This window comes from Propithecus coquereli, unplaced genomic scaffold (assembly GCF_000956105.1).
Source record: "Propithecus coquereli isolate 6110/MARCELLA unplaced genomic scaffold, Pcoq_1.0 Scaffold66, whole genome shotgun sequence".
Taxonomy (NCBI): Eukaryota; Metazoa; Chordata; class Mammalia; order Primates; family Indriidae; genus Propithecus; species Propithecus coquereli.
This window is the reverse complement of record NW_012152618.1, coordinates 6815121-6839995: the sequence shown is the minus strand read 5'-3', so window position 1 is coordinate 6839995 and position 24875 is coordinate 6815121. Positions and strand designations below refer to the sequence as shown.

The window sequence follows — 24875 nt, the reverse complement described above, 5'->3', positions numbered from 1 at the left end:
TCCTCAGGTGGCAGCCTCCAGGCGAGTGGAAAAGTACACGAACCTGTCTGTACGCTTTCATGCAGGTCCAGGGTCACCAACTGGCGCTCCATGTGCTTAGATGAGTCAAGGATTTAGCATTCAGTTTCTTAATGAAATGGTTAGTTTGGTAGACATCTAAGTTACTTCTAAACCTAAGAGTATGGCTTTCTTTTCCTCAAGGGAGGTGCTATCCGTTTATGTCCTTTGCAGGGAAGGCGCTGTCACAATATAAACGTAGTTGTATATGGTCACCAAGGGCTCCTTAAGTTACTCCCACTTCCTGAGTGATATTGTCCAGCTCATTGCTTCAAATGCCAATCCCAAATGTCCATCCCATTCCAGAATTTTCTCAACTCCAGACTCAGATATCTCACTTCACACTTGACATCACCACTGGGTGTCTAATAAACTTCTCAAATTTAACAAATCCTAAACTGAACTTTTGCCTGTCTCTCCAAACCGGTTTCACTTATCATTCTTCCCGTCTCAGTTGATGGCAGTTCTATTTTTTCCAATAGCTTAGGGCAAAAACCTGTAGTCATTCTTGACTTCTCTCTTTGTCTTCTGCCTGACATTCAACCTACCAGGAAATCCTATTGTCTATACCTTTAAAATAGACCTAAAATCTGTCTACTTATCACCAACTCCTGATAACACCCTGGTCTAAGTCCCTGTTAGGGCTTAGAACGTGCTACTCCAAAATACAGCACCTTGGAAACTGAGAAGACAGCAGAAGCACCTGTTTGTCACTCTCTGACCTTCCTGCACCTTTCTGTGTGATGGCCAGCCATAGAGGAACCTCTGACCTTACTCCCCTGAAAGCAGGTCATAAGACCCTCTGTGACAGGTGCCCTGCACCACACCTGGAAGAAACGAATGCTATGCAAAGAGGGCAAGAAGAATCTGAACAAACAGGCCATTGCTAAATTTCTCCCAGTTTATTACCATTAGATCGTATTTTTTGTCTCATCACATTTCTACACTACTGTCCCTTCTTCATGGAACCTAACATAAAAACACACAGTTTTCCCTGGGTCTCTGGGTTGTCATTTCTGAGAGCTCTATGTCATGTAAAACTTTGGTTAAATAAATTTGTTGTGGCTTTCTCTAGTTAATCTGCCTTTCGTTATTTCGGTGTCAGCCATGACCTTGGTGATGGGTGAGGAAAAGATAGGAATTTTCCTCTTCTGCTTCACCCCATCACCTTTTCCTGAATGATTCGTAACCTCCTCCATGTCTTTCTGCTTCCACCCCATCCTCCTATGCTCTATTCTCAACATTGTAGCCATAAGTCAATCTCGTTTCATTCTTCTGCAGTATTTCCCCATTTCACTCTGAATACTCAATATCCTGACAGTGACTTTTAGTTGCTACAGCTGTGTAACAAAGCATCCTTAAACTTAATGACTTTATATCATCATTTATTAAGTGTATGAATTCTGAGAGTCAGGAATTTAGACAGGGGATAGTGGGGATGGCTTGTCTCTGTTCTATGATATCTGGGTCCCTCAGATGCAAAGGTACAAATAGTCTGAAATCTTGTTCACTCGTTTGTCTGGAGGCTGATGCTGGCCATAGGCTGAGATCTCTGCCCGGATATCACCCACAGGTGGCCTCTCTGTGTGGCTTGGGCTTCCTCACAACATGGTGGCTGCGTTAAGAGCCAGGCAGAAGCTGGACTCTAGCCTCAGAAGCTATATAGAATCCCTTCCATCATACTCAGTGGGATGGAATGGTCATAGCCTGTCCAGATTCGAGGGGAGGGAAATAGGCTTCACCTCTTGATGGGGAGTGGTGAGGTTCTGGAAGAGCGCGTGAGACCAGAAATATTGCCCTGGCTGGTTTGAGAATACTACCGGCCACCGTGGCTCATGTGACTGGCCTGGGCTATTTCTCGCCTTCACCTCTTCTCCCCACAGAACATTCGGCTCCAGCCACACTGACTGGAGCACTCAGGTGTGTTCCTGCCCCAGGGACTTCTGACTGGCTGCTCCTTGCACCTGCTCTGCTTTCCCTAGGATGCTTGTTGATTCCCTCCCCTGGCCCTCTGCAAGCTTTTACTGAAATGTCACTTTCCCAAGGATGCCCCTGACCACTCTGCAGCCTCTTTTTTTTTTTTGGTTAATCTCCATAGTCCTTCCCACCTTCTAATATTCTACGGAACTTTTAGGTTTACTCTTTATCATGTCTCCCTGTCAGAGTGAAAGCCCTATGGAAGCAGGAATCTTTCCTTCTGTTCACTGATTTATCCCACACACTTAGTACAGTGTGTGTCACATTCATATGAGGGGATGTGAAACGGGGAGAACATTTCTGGTTGGGACATTTTGAACTTGTAATACTTGCTCCAGATTAACTGGGGAGCAGATGTCTGCTTTTTGCTTTTGTTTTACCAAATTATTATTTTATTTATTTAGTTATTATTTAAATTTTTTTTAGAGATGGGGTCTCATTATGTGAGCCCTGGCTGCATTTGAATTCCTGGGCACCTAGTGATTCCCTCACCTCAGCCGAGCAGCTGGGACTACAGGTGTGTGCCACCACACCTGGCCACATCTCTGCTTTGTAGAACCATAGGACAGCAACAAAATCCCCATGTTAGCACAATACTTGACACATAGTTGGTGCTAAAAAGACCAAAGTTTTTAACTAATTTATTTGGAAAAATTCCTAGCACAGCTAAGTTTGTAGGTTAGGCCAGCATAAGTCACTAAGATAAAGAGACCAATTTAAACAGTTGCTTTCATGGTGTGAATTTCTCTTTTTATCTTTTATGAACTAATGGATCAGAACTTTTAATTGTTTCAAGGTCCATCTAAATACTTAGTTTCTTTATGAGGAATTTCAGGGTACTTTTTGCACTTCCAAAAGTATACCCCTGTCCCTCACCCCAACACATACACGTTAACCGAAATAGGATCCTGGGGGTCACCAGAGACCCCAGAAGCACAGACCCAGGTGGCCTGACCTTGCTTTTGCACATCCCCGACTCTAGAGTGCCTGTGAGCCCTTCAGCATAAATTACCTTGAGAATAAAGGATGGAATAAAAATAGTGAGAAAACCTACAATAACAACAATAATAGTAACAATAGAAATGGCAGCGCCATTGGTAATTACAGCCACTATTTGCTGGAAACCCCTTGGCGGCAGATATTCTTCCAGGCACCTTGTGTGTGCGTCTGGCAGTCATCACCTTGAGAGGGGAAGACATTTTCATTTTTCAGGTGAGGAAGTGCAGGGTATCAGAACTTGCTCCAGGCATACCAAATCTTTTTTTTTTTATTCGTAAAGTGCCTCTGAGACCCATTGAACCGTAGCAATCCTTTATTCCCTTGACATTTGGTGATTCAGGAATCACTCAGTTTAAGCACTGAGTTTATCTCAAGGAGTAGCTGATTTCATCACTCATTGGAGGTTGACCAATCAATTTCTCGTTAGTGGCAGGATCCCATGTTTCTGTTTGTTTCACAATGGAAGGGTCTGTCTACAATCCTCTAGCACCACTGGTTCATCCATAGAATGGGGGTTACTCTACTCTTGGGTGCTCTTTTCCTGTATTCTACAACTGAGCTCATGGCTACCAGGTGGGAAAGGGAAGAGGCACAGAGTACACGTGAGCCAGTGATAGACTATCAGTGAACTGCCTTTGAAAGAAGGAGCGTCCACTCTCTTTCTGGCCACACCACCCTCCAGGAACTTCCACATGTTCGGTTACCCCAGAAGCTCACCATACTCTGTCCTCTTGGGCCTTTTATGGAGACTTCACTGGATAGGCATGATAGAAGAGTGTACAAAAGGGTACAAGGGTGGCACCGTGCCATTGCCCCTAGCCTCTGACTCTCTCCTGCAGAGACACTTGGAGCTCAGAATCTTTCCCAATTCATGACTCCAGGCAGCCAATCCAATGGATTTGAGTGTTTTCCAAACATAAGATGTTATTATTACCAGTGGCTTGACCACAATCCTTTGGTTTTTGGGCTTTTAGTTGAATAGTTCTGGGCTTTATTCAATTTTGACTGCAATTGCATTCACTTTGGATTTTTTTTTTTTTTTTTTGCAGAAACATGTGTGAAGGAAAATACTGTGAAATACATGGAAATGCTTGAGGGTAAACTGTGCAGGTAAGGATAATAATTTCTGGATTATCAACTCCATGGCACATCTGGATTCTTTATTATAACAGAATTTAGTTAAAGTGATGAAAAAGGCTAGCCAGTTTCTATAATAAACTAACAAAAAAGACACAAAAAAGTGCTCTGAATCTCATAAGTGAAGAAGCAGGTGTCAGCCCTGATCTTCTCTTTTAAAAAGTAAATAGATAAAGACACTTAAAAGTGTCTTGGGGAGATCACAGGATAGTTTTCATGTTCTATAAGAAAGAGAAGAATCTTCTTTGGTATATTAAATTCAGAATTTATCCCTTGTCTGTTTTTCCTTTTTTTTTTAAGTGTCTGATGGGGGTCTTAAGGATTTTGAACCAGTTTCTACATGGTTTGGAACAATATAGAAATGCACGTCTTAGGTTCTGTTTTGAATCCTGAATCAAAACCAGCGTGAAAATTCCTGGTGGCTTTTTTTTTCCTAACCCAATTAGGAATTCAGATTTGAGAAATGTTAGGGATGCTGCAACATGTCAAGATGTTTCTGCCTTTTGTGGATGTGCACTTATGAAAATAAATCCAAGTCATCAGAATCTGTTCCTGATTAAGGAAACAAGTACGAGAATGTAATGTGCTTTCTTCCCTGGGAGTCATTTAGTTTTATGGAGACCATTTTGCTACTATTTTGGAAATTGTTAAGTAATTCTTTATATAGGCTATGCCTTAAGCCTTTTTCTGCTAGGATAATGCCGTCAGCTGAAATGCTGCTTCTTTCTTGGGAGATGTTTAGAGGGCCTGCCTTGCTGAGCCCTACTTTTCAGGGTGAGCAAGGTACTACAGGATTTATTCCAATGCTTGGAAAGAAAGTGCTTTAATCCACTGCTTGCTCTTTCTCTACCTCCATGGCCCCAGACTTAGCAGAGGTGGGGGGTGGGTGGATAAAGAGGGAACACATCTGGATCAAGTGCTCTGCTCTGAGCCTGGTCTTCCTCCTCTCCCATCTGTTCTGAGGCAGGTTTCTGGCATATCACTCTTGATCTTGCCCTTGGCTACCATTGTTTTAGCCATAAGCACCGCACACATCATAAGTTACATCAGGTTATTGGGCAGCAAGTTGTAGCCATAGTACACGGGTATTAGTAGAGAGATGCCTTTTGAAATTGTAGCTCTACCAGTTATAAGCTGTTAATACCTAACCTCAAGTAAACATTCATCTTCAGTTTTTCTAGCTACAAAACTGGAGGAAGGGGACCTACCTCCCCGGGTCAGCATGCTGATCTAGATAAATATTGCATGTAAAGCACTCACATGGTTGGCACTAGGCAAACATTAGTTCCCTTTTCTTCCTTCCCTTCTCCTTATCAGCAGAACTGGTTGGACACACGATGCAATAATCAACACACAAGACTTCTGTGAGATTTTTCCCCACCACCAAGTAAGCAGTCAACTCTACAGTGGACACCAGCTGGGGGTCCTCCAATTCAATTCTGACACTACCTACCGGGAGATGGCATCTGATCCCACAGGTTGAGAGCCCAGCCCAAGGCTGCCCCCACCTTCCAACACTAATCGCAAGTCCCAGGTTGTTTCCTATGGTTCTCATGGACCAGCTATAAATCAGGGATCCCAAGACCCCCTCCTTAGATTCAATTAATTTGCTAGAGTAGCTCACAGAACTCAGGGAAACACTTAGATTTACTGGTTTAATAAAGAATATCACGAAGGATACAGAGGAAGTGATGCACAGGATGAGTCATGGGGAAGGGGTTTGGAGCGTCCACACTCTTTCTGGCCACACCACCCTCCAGGAACTTCCATGTGTTCAGTTATCCCAGAAGCTCACCGTTCCCTGTCCTCTTGGGCCTTTTATGGAGACGTCTTTGGATAGGCATGATAGAAGCATGGACTAAAGGTACAATCTAATACTGACAGGCCAAGGAGGGAAACTCAGCAAGGCCTGTCCGTTCAGATTCTTCTTGGCCTCTCTGTGCAGCATCCCTTCCGCCAGCATATGGGGCCGGGCTCCTTCTGCAATGGGGGTCTTATGACTCACAGTCAGACCAGGTAGGTCAGAGACAGGAAGGTAGGAAAGGATTAGAGTAAATGCTTATTCTCCATGGCCTGCCTTGGGGAGAAATAACAAGGGCTGTGGGAGTTACGAGCCGGGAACGGTGGACAGAAACCAAGTCATGCCCAGCACGCATCCTCTCTCCCTCCACGCCGGCTGCTCCTCCCATGTATCCAGCCTGGTGCGCAGCCCACCGCGCCACTTGCCTGGCTGCCCTGTGTCTCCCCTCCAGCTCGCCCCGAGTCCTGCCAGTCGTGCCTCTGGTGTCTCTCAAGCTCGCCTACTTTACCTTGCCGGTGTGGGCCCTGTTCTCCTGCCAAATGATCATAATAGCAGCTTTCTCTGCTTTCCTGTTTCCACTGTTTCCCTTCCACTGCATTCTCCAGCTGGTCTTGAGCAAGCATCTTAACATGCCCATCTTGTCATTGCACGTGGCTGCCTGTTGTCCTAAGGACAAAGGCTGAATGCCTTCCTGTGGCTCGAGGTGTGCTCTTTCACATGGCCTCTGCCTGTCCTTAAGTGCCACCCACCACTCCCTATCACCGCCCTACTCCTGCTGGACTTGTTCCCTTACACTTCCCAATGCCATTGTGCTTTTTCTGGAAAGAAACTAGTTAAGAAGGGGAATGGCTAAGGAGTATCATCTGGAGAAGTGTTAATATTAGCTTGAACCACGTGAGACTGCCGGCATTTGACCATTTCTGACCTGGACAAATGACAACTTCATGTGGTTCAACCCAGTACTTGGGACATGAAGTCATCTTCAGGAGGGTGCTGTGGCCTGGGACTGGCCAGTCTCCTGGCCCGTGACACACTGGACATGCTTGCTTGCCCTCTCCCTTTGAGTGTGCTCTGGTGGGCCTCTCTCAGCCCACTTTCTCCCCTCTAGGCCTTCATCTGTCTGGTCCTCTTTCATCTTTCAAATTTTAGAGTTCTTCTGTTTGAAGCCCTCTGGGACTCCCAAATCTGAGTAACATGCTTGCACTGAATTCTTCTCACTAAGTGCTTCCCGACAGGCACTGTAAGACTAATCTGCCTTGTTCAGGGCTGTATGCTCAGTGATTTGCCAATGCCGGATGGTGTAGGGGTGCCCAATAAATGTGTTGAATGAATGGTTGCCTAAACGAATGAATGAATGAATGCAATTAATTTATAGATATCCCAGTCTCACCTTCCATCACCTCCCACCTCTGTGCTTGCTTCTCCAGCCAAGCCGATGTTCCAAAGCCACCATGTGCTTTGCCTCCCGACTCACACACACTAGTTACCTGGGATCCCTCTGCAGTCTCACACGGCCAGGACAAGGGTTGGCCCCTCCTGCAGCCCACTTCCAGAAGGCTCTTTCCATGGCTAGTTCAAACTGGTAGGAGGCCTGGCTCAGTGGAATGGGGAGGGCACAGTAGCCAGAGCCCTGTAAGCCCCCTGGCAGCAGGGAGCTTTATTGCTGTCCCAGAACAGGAGGCCAGAACGGGCAGAGCGGGCACCGCCAGGTGACCCATAGCCCCACACGTGATGGTGCCCAGTAGCGCAGGTTGTTCTTGTACAGTCCGTGGCTCTGCTGACTACCGTCACACCCACAGATCCTTCCCAAGGAATCAACATCTTAAAACAGGAAGACAGTTGTAACACCTGGTACAGTGTTGCATCATAGTGACTGCTCAGTTAATATAGAAAGATCTCCACTAAAGCAAGGTGACAGAGGTGGCTGAAAACCTTGTTACCTGTTCCCACTGTTTTCCATCTCTTGGTCTTACAGAGGTTTAGAAAGAAAGCAGCTGTGAACCAAATGGATTGCTGTTTTTCCATTAGAATATTGTAGAGGATACAGTTAAAGATCAAGCTTACGAGGGTGGGATCTGCCCAGTCACGGTTTCAGAGATAAACTCAATGACAACACTGTCATTCTCTCTCAAAGCGCATAGAGATCTGGAAACCCGAATACGGAGACAAACTCAGGTAGGCTCAGCGTCCACTCACTAAATCAAGAAAGTCAAGCGAATTAGAAAGCCAGGAAGTATCTGATGCTGTCAATAGTGCAAAAGGACATCCTACACGAAACAGCAGAAAGGGGGCAAACATTAAATGAGGACTTTCAGAGTCTATTTAAACAAGCATTTGCCTTGTAGTCTTCTGAGTTAAAATTTAGATGTACGTGTGTTCCTGTTCTTCCTTCCACGAAGGACAGATACCATTTGTGGATTTAAAAAAAAAAATTCCCACCTGTTTCAGAGCTATCCCTCCTTTCCCTTGTCTGTAGCCAAATAGCCAGGGGGGCGGCTGCAGCCAGTTCCAAGGTCACTGCACAGACGCTTTCCTCTTCACTGCCACTGGTGCTACCTTCGATTGGGCCCATTAAATAATCTCCTGTCAGTCTTCCCCACCCTTGGCTCACACCGTTTCAGTCCATCCTTCTCCCACAGCCAGAATGACTTTATTACCACCCCGCTAGGCTCCCTTTGCACCCAGCACAAATTCCACAGTCCTTGTCATGCCCCCTTCTCCCCATCTCTTGGCCATTCCATGAGGTGGCCCCAGCCTCCCGGTCCAACATCATCTCTGTAATCCGCACCTGCGTGGGTACCTGATGCCGCATACTTGCCCGGTTTCCCAAATTTGCTGGGCTCTGCAGTGGCACCTTTGGAGATCCCTCCCCTCACCTAGCCCCTGGGTACATACTTACCCGCAGGACTCAGAGCAACAGTCCATCTCTATAAAGCCTTTCTGGCTGCCTCCTGCCCCCTGGTTGGTACCCACAGGGGCAGCCATTTACCAGAATCTGTTGCAATAATTCCATTCATCTAATTCTATTAGACTATAGAAGGGTTCCGTGCCTTGCTTGCCTTGTATTTTAGGTGACCGGCATGCTGTTTGGTGTATGGTCAATATAAAATTATATTTAAGGCAAGAATAAATGGATAAATAGCAATTTTATCTTGAAATTTTATTCGCAACTATTAGATTCAAAAAGTCAAGGCAACTTGAGAAGATATAATGCCCAGATTCTTTTGTCTTGCCATGAAATCTTAGTGGTATAAATAGAATAGGGAAAAAAAACCTATTTTTAAAGAGCCCTGTTCATTTATTCTTACTCCTTCGGGTCTGTTGTTTCCATAGGTTGTAGTTAAGCACAATAGTTTCTTCTAGTTCATTTTCCCTTATGGCTGAAGCTTGCTTTAATTTCTGTTTTCTCAATGATTACGTATTCTCTGTTAGCTATGTTTCTCAAAAAGTCAAATGAAATAGTGAAAAGTCTTTACTTTGTAGGTGGGTTACCTTTTTTAATTGATCTTATATTTTTAACCATTATACGGGAGAAATTCATTATTGTCCAGTGGCAAACTCACTTCTCAAACTCATGCCGAGCCCTTCCCCGAGGATGTGTGCCGTGGTTCCGTGGAATGTCTTGTCTGCAGGACTAATGGGAAGATTCCTCTTCTTTCTAGAATCTCTGAGTTCTAGCTCCACTTTTCTTTCTGAGGTGGAATATAAAACCTTTGCCGTAAACTATAGATGCAGTTTAGTGGATTATAGGTTATTTTTGCCTCCTTCTACTCTGCTGTGTTTATCAAGTGTTTGTTTTGAATGTGAATGATACTTTTATAATCAGAAAAGGAAAAAGAAAAATCATTAAAATCTTTTTGAACATGGAAAGAAGTAGTTATATACCTCCTTAGAGGCCTTTCTTAGCGTTAGAAGGAATTATCGAGAGCTCATTGGTCTTATCTGAAATTTACTTTGAAATGTAGAGACTGATATATTTTCCTAAAAGTGATCCAGTTCTTTTTTTTTTTTTTAAACTAATGTTTAGTTTCTAATTATCTTGAAATTGCAACATGGACAGCCTTGATGGGGAACGATAGCCAGGCGAACTCACTCTGCTAATGAATGCCCAGGGGTGACCAGCAGGGGTGAGCAGTGCCTCAAAGACCAAGGTCTGTTCCCTCACCCAAGGCTCCTGGAGCCTGTCTGTCATGGCCAAAAGCAAGTATCGACTGCCAACTGCCCATGATCTAATGAATACGGGAATTAGGGCTGAAGATAGGGTATTTAGAGTAGTTGTTTCCAAAGCAGGTGCATGCAAGACGACTCATAGGGGTGTGGAAAGAACATTTTAGAATTTCTATTTCATGCTTCCATTTCACCCATTTAAATTTTGTTTTTAAAAATGTTTTATATGTATATAGTAGTGCATGTGTGCCATTTATGAAACAAATATTAGAGCGCATGGTCATAATTTTCTTACCAATGAGTGTATACATAGTTAAAAAAAATAGAGACAGTGCTGAAAAAAATATTAATTTCCTTACTTTCTAATATTAAAACAGGTATCACACTGAGCCTATCACCACCTGATCCATCAGCCTTCTTTGTCTTCCCATCCAAAAATGGGGGAAAAACGAGTTAACTGTGTAACAGAAAAGTCAGCACTAAGGAGGTGACAGAGGAAGAGACTCAGAGACAGAAAGCGCAGGATAACACAAGGCAGAGGAGAGAGGACTTAACATGGGGTCACTGTTGGTGACTTCAGGCAAGAATCCATGAGCCTTATTTTCAGGTATCTTTCTCAAAGAGTCAAATGAAATATTCAAAAGTCTGTACTTTGTAGATGAGTTCCTTTTGTTTTGGTTGATCTTATATCTCTAACCGTTGTACAGGAGAAACTCATAATTATCCAATGGCAAACTCATGCCTCTGGCCCACACGTGACCCTCCCCAGCGTGACAGCCGAAAGCAGAAGGGTCTGCTTCTCAGGGATGCTCCCCGAAACTTGACAGAGCGATGCTCGTTTTCCTGATAGGTGTAGCATTGCTTATCCCCTCTCTCTCAGGAGTTTAACAATGAATGGAATTATTTTAGATCCCACATGTAGTACACTAGCTATTCCAAATTATGCGAGGTAATTGTGAAGTTCCTGTGCATGTGGAAAAATCCATTTTCAACCCACATTGAACTTATTCCTGATGCTGTTGATGGGAATGAATATGAGAAATGACAGTCAGTAAATACGCTGCCCCTCCTCCCCCGTGGTACAAAGAAAAGGAAGGCAGATGCATGCGACACCCCTGTTTGTTTTTTTGTGCTTTTATTTGATTGTTTTGTCATTGACGGATGCCTTCCACGTCTCCTGCCCGGTAGGCACAAGTCAAACACTTCACCGGTCCCCTCAGCCCCCAGCTCGCTGCCTTCTCTGCAGATTCCTAGTGGCCTTGACCTCTTTGTTTTTCCTCTGCAGCCTCAGGAAAACAGAGAGGGATTCTCAGCACTTTTTCTTTCCCTCCTGTGTCCACCTCCATTCCCAGCTGGGGACTGTTTGTATTAGCTATGTCTCTCTGCCCCGAGCAGAAGGAGAGTTTCAAATGCAGAGACTAGGAAATACGTTGCTCCTCTTTCATCGCTGCCCTATCAGTGGTCTCTCTAAGTTTAAGCTGGTCTGAGTTTAAGCTGGTCTGTCCTGCTAGATTCTACTGAAGGAGAATCTAGTGGCCACCAGTGATTCCCTCTTCTGGCTCCTGTCTTGTCTCCTGTCTACCTCTCACTTGCCCTTAGATCACACTGCCCTGAGACATTAGTTTTCCTTCTATCTGTCCATGTTCTGCCTTTTCACCCTAACTGCCTGCTAAGGCTCAGTGCTCACTCACAGTGAAGACTCGTGACCTCATCCATTGGTGGGGACATTTGCATCAAGGGCCCACATTTCTCTCCTGAAACCAGATAACATTAATCCTACACATCATACACATGAAAGCATTTACCTTAGTCTGTTTTCTGCTACTATCAGAGAATAGCACAAACTGGGTAATTTATAAAGGAAAGTTTATTTGGTTCATGGTTCTGGAGGCAGGGACGTCCAAGAGCATGGCTCTGGCATCTTGTGAGGGCCTCTGTCTGTGTCATCTCATGGCATAGGGCAGAAGGGCATGAAGAGTGTGAAAGACAGAGAGGGGGGAGGGGGGAGTGCAGAACTCATCCTTTTTATCAGGAACCCACTCCTGCAATAACCAACCCACTCCTGCAGTAACCCACCCACTCCTGCAATAATGGCCTTAATCCATTCATGAGGGCAGAAGCCTCATGACCTAATCACCTGTTAAAAGTCCCACCTCTTAGCATTGTTGCATTGGGGATTAAGTTTCCAACACATGAACTCTTTGGGGGACGCATGCAAGCTATAGCAGCCTTCATGAAAATATTCATTGTTGGATTTGTTCACTTTTGGACTTTGAAGCCATGTGACTATATTGTCTAATGTTCCAGGAGAAAACAATTGTCTAAAATACCTTATTAGTTTTAAATGCAAACTAAGAAAACATAAAGCACTTAATTCTACAGTGTTCTACATAATCATTAATTTAATATATGATCATTGCATTTCATTTTTACCTTATTTTACCTCATACCAGAAAAATCTTAAGTATATTAAAAATAATATATAAATGAACATACGTACAGAAACAACAATACATAAAAGGTAACAAAAGGGCATGAATTAAAAAGAGTATAAAAAGGAAGGAAAACAAGGATAGGAGAAAATATTGATCACATTTCAGTGGGGATTAGACTTACCACTCTAGTAATTTACTATTCTAAATACTGAATTAAGTATAGATTAACATGTGTATGAAATTAAGTAACATCTTACTAGAAAATGTAAATGATATAGTTTCTAATTGACCTTACAGGTCTGCATTGGCCTTACAGTTCACCACGAGACTTCCCATTCTCTAAGAACTCACGTAATGTATTTTCATTCAGGAATAACTTTCCCCTGAAATGTTCACCTTTGATGGAATTTAGTTTTCAGAGCACTCAGATCAATTAGAAAGATCTACATGGTATTCTTCAGAAAGAGAAAGCAGAGTTTCTTTGTCTGGTAATTTCAACAACTCCCCCAATTAGAAAAGTCCTCCCTTCAGGACACGACAAGAAGCTGCTGGCCCAAATCAGAGGTGGCCTCTTCACATCTGGACCACAACAGGGAGGGTGCAGACGCTCTTCCCTTCTTGGGACATGGGGATGAGGAGAAGTACCAGACACGGTAATTAATATTAATATAAAGGGTCTCCTTCCTCTTGGGCCTTTACTTTTCAAATAAAAACAAAAAAGCCACAAAAGCTGTTTCCGTTTCCGTACTTGGTAAAAATCCCCGCAGTTGGAGTGAGTGCCACCCGCCACCGACTCCGCGGTGGATCTGGGGGCTCCACGCGGGGAGGACTCAGCAAAGGGCCTCGTCAGTGATCTCCCTCCTGAGGACTGGGGAGAACCTGAGACGTTCAGACTTCAAGCACAGGCTGGGGAACCAGATCGTCTAGATTCAAATGGGGCTGCTTCCCAGCCATTGGGCCTTCAGTAGGTTAATAAATCTCTTAAAGTTCAATTTCCACCATAAAAATGGGACAATAATAGAATAAGATAAACAATGATTTGTATACAATAAGGGATTAATAAATGATAGCTATTAAATTTTGAAACCAAAAAAATCTACATTAAAAAAACCTTTATTTTATAAAAACCAGAATAGAACCCCTTATCTTCTTGGTGAAGTTGTGGGGAGAGGAGAGAGTCTGTAGCGAGTACCCTCCATCAAGGATCTGCCAGAGTTCCTGGATTATCCAAATGCTCAGCTTTTTCTGCTGTCTGCCCTTCGGCCAGCTGTTAGCACCTCCCGCAGAGGGTGGACAGAAAAGGACATGAGGTCATTGAGTTCCTGTTAATGGCTGTGACAGGAGATTTAGAGCCTTCAGTGGCTCCTACCACCAAATGGCCAGGATCCTAGAGCCAGCTGTGCCCTCAGAGCCAATCTGGCTGCGTTAGAGTGTTGGAGATGAGAGAGCCCAAGCGCCCCGGCGTCAGAGCTCAGCTGCTGGGAAGAACTTCCCACCTCTTCTGTGACTCGTGGTGCCCCAAGCCCACCCCCATCAACTCTCTGTGGAGCTCAGAATAGAATTACCTCCATCCCAGAGACAGCACTTTGCCGGGAAAGTAAGTCCAAAGTACTTGTTTCTCTTCCTCTGATATTTTCCTCTGAGAAATCGAAAACATTGCCTTAGAGAAGGGGGTGGTCAGAAAAAAGAAACAAGAAATATTAGAAGAGAAGCCCTGTGGGCTTGTCAGGTGAGGGCCTTCTGGCGAGTACTTCGCACCGTGGGCGGAATCGGGGTCGGCTAGGCAGCGGGCACACGGACCCGCGCTGCAAGGCTGGGGTCCCTGTGCGCGGGAGGCATTAGTCACCTGTCATCATCTTCATTGTCACTGATAGTTCAATACTCCATTGGACGTGGTGCTGTTTTTAAAACCTAGCCTGAAAAAATAAAGGACGGCCATAATTTTGACTAGTAGAATAGAGAATAGAAGACTAATATCACTTAAAACAGAAGACCTTTTTGGCGGATTCCGCTGCAATTTGTGCAGTCCAATCCACAGTTTCTCTGCTTGAAAGCAATGATAGGATCACTTACCCACTGAAATCAATTTAGAAATCAACTAATATTGAAGGAGGTCCAAGAGACTTGGCAAGGTGCCCAGTGATTGAGGAAAGAGGGTTCCTCTTTCTTTATTTGGTTTAGTTTAGTTTGGCAGAAAGACACTGAGTGGTGACTATTGCATTAGATTGAGCTAAGGAAGGCAGCCTAGCAGAGGTTATGTCCGTGATGTTCTGTGAGCTTGTGCGCCCTTAAATCCAGATATGGCCATGGGTGTCACAGCGCACGCATTTCCAAGGTACGTATCATAGCATAAAAAAGACAGTTATGATCAACACATAAGTGTACATATAAGAATAACATCTATTTGATGTTGGGCAGGGGGGAGGGGGAAGGAGCGGACGAGTATTTGCATACACAAAGAGTGCAATGTGCACCATCCAAGGGATGGGCACGCTTGAAACTCGGACTTGGTGGGGAGTGGGGAGGCAAGGGCAACATACGTACCCTAAACATCTGTACCCCCATAATACGCTGAAAAAAAAAGACAGTTATAATGAATCAATAGCAAACGTTCAAGCTAGGATGATTTTTTTATAAACTCAAGAGAAACCATTATAGCTTGAGTGTTTCTGATGCGTTTTGGCTGGGAGTTGCGAAGTCTTAAAGAAAAATTAATTGTTGTATCAATGGAAACCCCAGTAGGTAGATATCCAATTTGTCATTAATTAAACAAGAAGACTTTTTAGCGATTCAAGGAAGCGTTGTTGAGATCATACAATAGTCTAATTTGCTAACATGGTATGAACCTGTTAGCTTCAGACACATGATTAATAAAAGTAAAACTCCTTGAGGAATTTCTCAGATGCTCACTTCTAGCATGTAGTCATTTTTAAGACTGCTCAGTGTCCTTATCTCACTTTACTGATGACAGGGCTGCAGCAGCCGTGACAAAACTAGGTTAGACAAAACATTACGCACAGTATTTTCTGTGATTCATTTTGCCCCATTTTCACCCTCCCCCTCCCCCAGCCAACCTGAGTCATACAACTGTGGGCTGTGGGAACATCAGCGACAAGGGAGTGGGCTGCAGACCCTTCAGGTGCTGGGCTGCATCCCCTTCTATCTGGGAGCTCACACCAGGATGGATCTAAATCCCTTATCACGGCTGCCTCAGGCGGAAAACATTTTTTTCCCTTCTTTTGCTGTTGATATAAAGATGACGTTTCTTGAGCTGAGAGAATTTTATGTGATTGTATTGTATGCTAAGCCTCAGAAGATAATTCTGTAGCTCCTATTCATGACAAAAACGGGACCTTTCAGCAGTGCTTCTTAAAAAAAAAAAGTCCCCAATAGAAATCATAAAATTATTCAGTGGCCTAAGAAGGAAAAGAGAATCACCAAGATGATGACTTGTGACAGTTACACAAAGCCATTTGACTGAATTATTTCCCTGATGATTCTGTAAGTGGGAAAATGAGCTGACGCCGTGGTGCTCAGCTGCAGTTTTGCAAGAGATGCGTTCCACCGGTGCAGACTGGTAAGGAGGCCACGCCTCTCGCTTTGCAAATGAACTCAAGCCTGTCTCTTTTAATTGACTCTCTGTCTCCAGAATTTTCTTGATTTATTGCTGCTCAGTGGAATCGACTTTTGTTTTGTTGGTGGCATTTGTCAATTCTAGTAGTTACAGAAGGGAAATTGTTCTAGAGGGTTGCTTTGGCACAAGTGTGCTCATTTGTGTGGCTTATTGGAGCGTGAAGGAGAGATGTGTTTCTGTAAGAGGTCTTGCCCTTCTGCTTGCCAGAGGGGCAGGGTGTCACCTGGAGTATGTTTCCTCCGATTCCGCACATCTGTAAGTGACTACGACTCCTTTCAGCCGGAAGGGTGTAGTCGAGTATAACTGGTCGACTTCAGAGTGATTGTGGTCCTATCTTTGCTTGCTGGGTTTTCAGCATGTAGACCCTTGTAGGGCAGCTGTGGTGAGGGGAGCTTGGTGTCTCATCTCAAACTACTTTAGTCTATCTAGAAAGAAGGATTCTTCTCTAAGATTCAGTGGGGCCATATCTAGAGATTCAAATTTTAAGAGACAGACTCCCGAAAGCAAACCGGCTGCTCGTTTGGCATCGGACTCCATGATCACCTGTCCACGTCTCACTCCTAATCACAGCCACTGCACTCATGACACAGGATTTTGGAGGCAGATAAAGAAAATGGGGTATTGGCCTGTTGCTATGCTGGTCTATGCTGATGCGTCAACACTGCCCGAACCCACAAGTAAGAAACAAGTGAAACCACCTGTAAGGTTTAGGGAAAAACAAATACGCTACTCCAGAGAGCAGTGGAATATGTGTTTGTTACGGGACACGTGAGCCACAGTTCCAGCATGAAGACTGTGACACTGGGTTCCAACTGCTGTTCCGTCTATGACTTCCCTAGGTGCCTCCTCTGATGGAGCCTAGTCCACTGTAATTTGGGGGATGGTGAGGCTAGCCATGCTTTAAAGTCTTGCTCTTTAAATAAGCATTTGGAAGATGACCACAACCTTATGCAAATGTCTAGAAGCACCAATTCCAGGGACAGAGCTTACTGGTCAGGAGTAACTTTGGGCAGGGAAGGTTTTTCCAGTGTCCTTCTAATTGGCCTCATTGTCTGCATCATGGAGGCTGCTGATCTGCTTTTGAAACATGAGGACAGGCATATTGGAGGACGTGGTTTATAGACATCAACAGCAACCCACCAAAGCTCCAGTTTCTTCTTCTTGACCCTTGAGGCCCTACATTCAGATCTTTCTCCGAAGCTAGGGCTGTTTCTGCGGTTTTTAAGTTAGTGGGGATTTCTTTTTCTTACAGGAGTAACTGTTTATATCTATAACAAGGTATTTCCTGTAGCTGTATACACTAAGCAGGGGAGAGACGCATGATTCAGGTGTATGGGGCCAGGATGGGGAGGGCGGCGTGTTTGTGGCCTTCTCGTGGTCTCGGTGTGGGACCCACGAATCTCTCTGTGTGTTTATCTCTGGCATCGCCTCAGAGTTTGAGCTTGATTGAAAACAAAAGAAAACAAAAAATAGATGCTGAAACCACAACAGTCACGTAAAACAAACTCGACAAATTTTAAAATCAATGTTATTGGTTATTTTTTTATTAGACCACTTTACTGGTTTTTTTCTTAAGTCAGGAAAATAAATATGTCCAGGTCCTCAAAAAAATGTGAAAATGGGCCTATTAAAAACCTGGTAACAGGCAGTGCTCCACCAACCCCCTCACATCCAGACCTTTTCACATGGATTTTAAGGGAGACACGTGGTTATCTGTAGTTTGATAAAGTTCTAAGCTTAACTTCCACAATAAGTCACCTACCAAAACCTAGAGATAAGTAGAAGGGTAGAAGCATGGATTTTAATAATTGTAGCCACATTTTGTTTGTTGACCATATGATTTGGCAGCCATTGATTTTTTTATACCAGGTCTCTTAAGTCTGACTTAGCATTATAATAAAATTAACGAATAGTACCAATCTATATAGTAATTATTGTCAAGAAATTCAAAAGCCTACATGGAGGAGTTGAAAAAATATTTTAGCCTTTGCCAGTCTGTTTACTTATTAGGTGTCTACATAGCCTGCCTTCGCTCACTGAGGCTGACTGAGCGGGAACTGCGGTGCCTCTGACCAGAGCTGCTCACACGGTGGCTCCTGCAGGTCATTCCCTGCAGAGCCAGGCTGGCCTTTCTCGCAGCTGCTTCAGAGGAACGCGTAACTTCGGGACAGAAAAAGGAAGATCTCTCTCCAGTTTACACAGGATAATAAGAGCTCTGGTTCCTAGTTCCATCTTGGAGAACGAATTAGAAGCACGGGCACTCATGCCGGGGGAGGGGAAAAGGACTGTAGAATCTTCCAAACCTGTCCAGCCGGCTACTTTCCCAGGGTGGAGGTTTCTGTCGCAGCCTCCCTGTTGGGCTTAACTCCACGCCTCTGGTTCTGAGTCGGTCCCTGGGAAAACACCCAAACAAAGCAATCACACAGAAAACAAAGCTTTTTAAAACGGAGTATTTGTGATTGAAGTAGGCCCTGAAAACTTATGTCACAAATACATTTTAGAGGACTGCAGCGATCATGGTAGAAACTGATTTGGGACATTTTTCAATTGTTTGTTGGAAAGCTGAAAATGACAGGCAATGATAATATCGATAGCTAACCTTTATCAAGAGACTTGTGTGTGAAATGATCTGCTAAATACCTTAAATGGATTATTTCACATACACATCCTAAGAACCCAATGAGATGTGAGCTCTGTTATTAAAATTAATATATAGGGCAACTGAGACTCCAAGAGATTAAGCACCTTGCCCAATTTCCCACGGGGAGCATTGTGGGTATAATAGTCCACCTGCCCTAACCTTCCTTAGAGCCTCCATTCTCTGTGACTAAGACAACATTCTAGAGTTGGGTATGGGGCAGCCACATGAAACTTGAAACCGTATCTTAAAAATGGACTTTTTGATTTAGAGTCCTTTGGCAAGACTGTTTTTTTTTTTTAAGTTATTACTATGGCAATTTTCAAACACACACAAACTAGAGAAATTGCAATGAACCTTGGGTATGTACAATACAAATTCAACAATTTTTAACACATGACTGAACTGGTTTCAATTATATTGCCACCTACTTTCTTACCATATTGGTTTCCTTTTGCTGCTGTAACAAATTACTACAAACTTAGTGACTTGAAACAGCACATTCATTCTCTTCTATTTCTGGAGATCAGAAGTCCATAATCAGGTTCACTGGACAGAAGTCAAGGTGTTGGCAGGGCTGTTCCTTCTGGAAGCTCTAGGGGAGAATCCATTTCCTTGTCTTTTTCAGCTCCTGGTGGCCTCCTGCATTCCTTGGCGTGTGGCCCCTTCCTCCATCTTCAAAGTGTATCACTCCAATATCTGCTTCTGTTATCACGTCACCTTCTCCTGGGACTCTGACTCTCACTCTTCTGCCTCCCTCTTTTAAGGACCTTGTGATTACATCAAGTCCACCAGATAATCCAGGGTCTTCTCCCCATCTCAAGACCTTTAACTTAGTCACACCTGCAAAGTTCTCTTTGCTGTATGAGGCAAAACTTATAGGTTCTGGGAATTAGGACATGGATGTATTTGGGGGGCCATTATTCAATCTACCTCACCTACCATACCACCAAAAGGAGTATTTGGAAGCAAATTTCAGACATTTTATTTAATCCATAAATATGTCATAACTTTAATACTATTATCACACCTAAAAACATTAATAAGAATTCCTTAATATCATCAGCTATCTAGTCAGTATTCCACTTTCCCTCAATTGTCTCATAATTTTATTTTAACAGATGGTTTGTTCAAATTAAGGAAGGTGCCTAGGTCAGTTTTCATCTGTAGGTTCTCTCTCCTTTTCCTTTACCTGCTTCTTTGTTGTTGTTGAAAAAAAACAGGCTGTTTGTCTACATTAGTCTACAGAATTTGGCAGATATGTACCCAGGGTCATTAACATATTTCCTTTTTCCCTGTATTTCCCGTAAACTAACAGTTAGGTCTTGAGACTTTGTCACATTTAGGTTTGATTTTATTGTCAAGAATTCTTCATCAATAGTGCTATGACTTTCTATCGCGCCACCTAAGAAAGCCAATAACGTCTGGTTGTTTCTCTCCTGTGATGTTAAGATTGATTGTTGGGTTCAAGCATTGGGAGCTCCATCCTCCTTGCATCAACAGGTTTTTACCTACATTGGTGATTATAGCCTCGATTCATTACTTCACTCTAGGGGGTTACAAAATAATAATATTCTATTTCCGTTATCTGCCTTCATTTTTAGCTTAGAATTCTTCTATAAAAAAAGAATTTCCTTCAACATCTGTTTGATCATCCTGGGTACAATTTATGAAAGAAAGCCAGGAAAAATGCTTCATTTTTCTCTTAATGCATCAGCATTCAGAATAATAACTGGTTTTGTAGCATCCTCCAAAGGTGAAAAAAAAGTGTGTGTATGTGGGCTTGTGGTACATTATTATGAAGTCATGGTTCCATATATTTTTTGTTTCAATTTTTTGCAATTTGAAAATGAAATTATTCTTTTTCAAATTATCCCATCTTTGGCCAATGAGAGCCCCTTCAGATTGGCTCCAGAAACTTTTGACATCAACCTAGAAACTTCCTTGTTGTCTGATGAAACAAGATATTTCTAGCTCATCTTGTACATTTACTGCTGCAGATTTGGAATCAGTGTTTACTCCAAGAAGCCCTTGTTTCATTAAGGAGGAAATGACATTTAGAGACCACAGTCTGAGTATTGTGGATGCTCAGAGCTACAGGGCTGGTCATCATTTCTTGGCTTTATCATTAGACAGGTCTAGAACATTTTTATACAGAAATTGTATATCACCAGTTTATATTGTTATTTCTAGTTCAAAGCTAATGTTCCATGGTTTTATTTAATTTCTGTATTTTATATTTATATTTCTTTTATGCTGAATATTTTGGTTCCTAATATCATTACCATAATTACTTATACACATACAAATATATGTATATACATATTTATCTATATGTATGAAATAGTATATCCTATTATATATAATAGTATATCTATCTATACACACACACACGTTAATGCATACACATACATATTCACACGTAATGGGTGTGGTACGCACCGTCTTGGGGGTAGACACGCTTATAGCTCTGACTCGGGTGGGACAAAGACAATATATGTAACCTAAACATTTGTGCCCCCATAATATGCTGAAATAAAAAACAATAAAAATAAATAAAGAAATAAATAGTATATTTGGAGTATAATATATAGATATAATTATGATATTAATAATGCTATAACTAAAAAAAAACCCTTAAGATTTCTTTGTAGTTCTTTTTGTTCTTAGGGTAAATCCAACTAAGAATGTACAGTTAAATCATGGAGTTTTAAAGTCACTTTAATTAATTCCCTTTGGTGTAGTTAAACCACTAACTCAGCATTGTTAGCTCAATGCACAAATAGGCCTATTTGTTTTATTTTACTTTCTATTTAGTGGTTGCTATTTTAAACATATATAACACAACTTTATGGTTCAAAGTCAAATGTACAACACAAGACACATTCACAGAAGTATGGCTTTCATTCTCTCTCGCCAGCCTGCTCCTGCCGTCCACCTATAGAAACTATTTTTATTCAATTTTTATCTTTTCATTGCTTTTTAATAATTTAGCTCTATGTATTCATAATCTCCCCTTAGATAAAAGGTGTGGAACTAAACGCACTATTGTGCACCCAGCACCGTGACTTCTGAAAGTGAAGCGTCCTGGGCATGGGAAACAGAACCCATCAGACCATTACTCTTCTTCTTTTTGTAGACCTATCAGTTGTTCGGTCAGAAAAGCTTTGATCTTGCAGAAGTGGGAACCAGAATCCTCTTCAGATTTAGACTTTGCAGAGCTCTGTTGGTGACCCATTTTATGCTGATGTTTATGTTTTACTTCTGACATTATATCACCTCAAGATCTCCCTGGACTAGCAACAGTTGTAATCAATTGTATGCATTGATTTTGGAAATAGTGCTATTTTTCAAACTGATAGTTTGGCAAAAAAATTTTTCCTATGTTACTACATGGTAATTATCACCACAGTTTTAATACTAATTAATGTCCCATTAAGTGCACATGTCACAATTTGCTTAACCATTTTTCACTGAAGGGGATTTGGTTGGTTTCTAACTTATTTGTTATGTGACCTTCGAGAAAACTAATTTCCCCTTGCTCAACAGCCCTAAAGCTTTGAACTGGTAGGGATTGAAACCATTTATCTAAAATGTATCTATGTTCTTACTTTCTTTGGGTACTTTTTTCTAGGAGGTGGAAGTGTGAGGAAAGATGTAGATCTTCCCAAAGAAAGCCCTCTTCTCAACAATTTCAAGAGAAGGAAAACAATACGAAGTACGAGAGATGAATACAGATAGGAGGAGGTCCTGTAAATGAACAAAAACCTTCGTGAAAACATTCTCACTGCTGATTCTTTTCTTAAGTGTTTCCAATACCAGCTACATACAAAATGTGTAATATCAGATTTAATATATGAAAAATGAGGAAGACTGTGATTTGGCCAGTCGACCGTCTTAAAACATCCTGGTAGAACAGAATCTTAGGGAGCCACAAGGCAGGAGACAGAAATCCCCCCAGTAACTTGAATGGGGACAGTGTAATACAAAGAATTATTAATTATAACAGAGGATTGGAGTAATGAGAGATTTACCAGTAAGAAGTAAAGAGAACTCTGAAAAATATAGTATTAGAAGATATATGAAGAAGCTACCACCCTTAAGGCTGAGCTAGAGGGTCCCCCGCCCTCAGGCTAAGCCCCAGCCCTTGTTAGAGACGGCATGACCATGGCAAACTGGATTGCCCAAAAGTCTCCGTGGTCCCACAGCAGTGTAACTCGCTGGAAGTCCTCTCTCCAGAACTTTCTGGAAACCGCCCTCTGTGATGCTAAGGAGAACTGTTCAAAAAGAGTTTTCTCATTAGAGGCAGTCTGCTAATAAAATGCTTGAGGGGGCTTCTGGGGAAGCTATTGGCTTCTGGGAGCTGCTGGCATTCAGATGCTGGAGAAGCTGTATGTTTGTAGGAACCCAGTGCAGAGAAAAGGCCCACACAGCAGGAGGTGAATGCAGGGGACGAACGCTGGGGAAGCTGCAGACCTGCAGGAGTCACGGAGTTGGGTGCTGAGGAAACAACACATGCTTCAGGAGCGGGGTGTCAGAGATCTGTGCGTGCTGTGGGAGCTGGGTCTAGAGAAGCCATCTGCTTTTCAGGAGCCCGCTGAGAGCACGTTACAACGGGACCCAGACTGAAACCCTTTTCTCCTGCAAGATCTCTCTAGCTCCCTCTGCTGATGAAACTTAATATTGTGCCAGCTGGCAAAGAAAAAATATTTGAAGGGCCCATCTTAATTTTTGCTGAGCAGGCAATGAAGGGTAAATTGGAGCTGAGAAGCAAAAAGCTATTGACTGGCATAGAGGAGTAGTCAGGGGCCTGACCTTGGAGGGCCTTGCGGTGGTGGTGATAATGGTGGTGATAGTAGATCTAGAGAGATAGTAGAGTACTGGTAGTGGTATCTATTATGTACAGGCACTGTTTTTAGTGCTTTATATATTTTAACTCATTTTTTTTTCACAGCCCAATGAGGTAGATACTTTCATTACCCTCACTTTACAGATGAGGAAACTGAGGCTTAGAGAGGTTAAGTCACTTGTCCACAATCATATGCTTTAGTAAGAGGTGAAGCCAGGATTTAAACACAGGCAGTCGGACTCCAAATCTGCCTCCCAGACTCTATCAAGACATTATTGATCTTTGAACAGACAGATAAATATATCAGGAAAGATAAGTACTTAAAAGAACTTCACAGTCAATCCTTTTGTGATTAAACCAGCCACCCCTATTTTTTATATTTTGTGAATTCAGAAATTTTAATTACTTTTAAAATAAGGTACATATTTACCAGTAAACACAAATTAGAATAGAACATGTGGAGAACAGAATACCTCACAAAGAGAAGTGGAGAAATTGGATGACTGAGGTAATTAAAATATTAGAAAAGAATATTTCAAGTATAGTTTGATGGACTTTGGGCTCCTTTACCCAGAGAAAAACAGAGAGGAGAGGGATAGTTCAAAATCATTGTTATGGGTATAAAGAGATGTCACTCGGAATATCTCGATAAAATGTTCGTCACCCCTAATGGATGTGGGGTGTACAAAATGAAACACGGAACCAGTGATGGGCTTTTAGGCAATTCTGTATGGAGCTCTGTCCGTGAGCACCGTGCTGGGTGCCAGGGATACAGGGATGAGTGAGGATCTGGCCTTCCTATAAGGAGCTTGCTGTCTCATGGCTGGGACACGAGGAAGATGTTATTATAGATACACATAACGAGCTATAGGGGTGAAAAGGCAGTGGAAACTAGTTCTGCGTAAAAGGGAGGCCAAGGGAGGGTGCCAAGAAAGGGTAGCGTTTGAGGTGGATGAATTGCTGGCTGAGATAGCCAGAGAAAGGGCGGCGTTGTGGATTAGGGGCTGGCACAGGTGAGAGCCGCTGACTGGCAAGGACGTGAACTCAAGGGGATTGGGGGAAACGGGGTAACACAGGGTCAAGGATGTGGATTCTGGGGTCAGATTATGTGAACCTGGCCTCCTCGATACTTTCCAGTTCGGTGACTGCGGGGAACGTGGCCAGTGTTCCCTGCAAAAAAC

At 42.9% G+C, this 24875-nt stretch overlaps 1 protein-coding gene across 1 annotated transcript in view; it reads left to right on the top strand.

The window, feature by feature from the left end:
- The window catches only part of DISC1 (disrupted in schizophrenia 1), a 289071-nt gene that overhangs the window by 216135 nt on the left and 48061 nt on the right, over positions 1–24875 (top strand). Inside the window, exon 10 of the mRNA XM_012660159.1 lies at positions 4083–4143. Within this exon, the coding sequence (XP_012515613.1) occupies positions 4083–4143 (61 nt within the window). The remainder of the gene's footprint in view (positions 1–4082; positions 4144–24875) is intronic.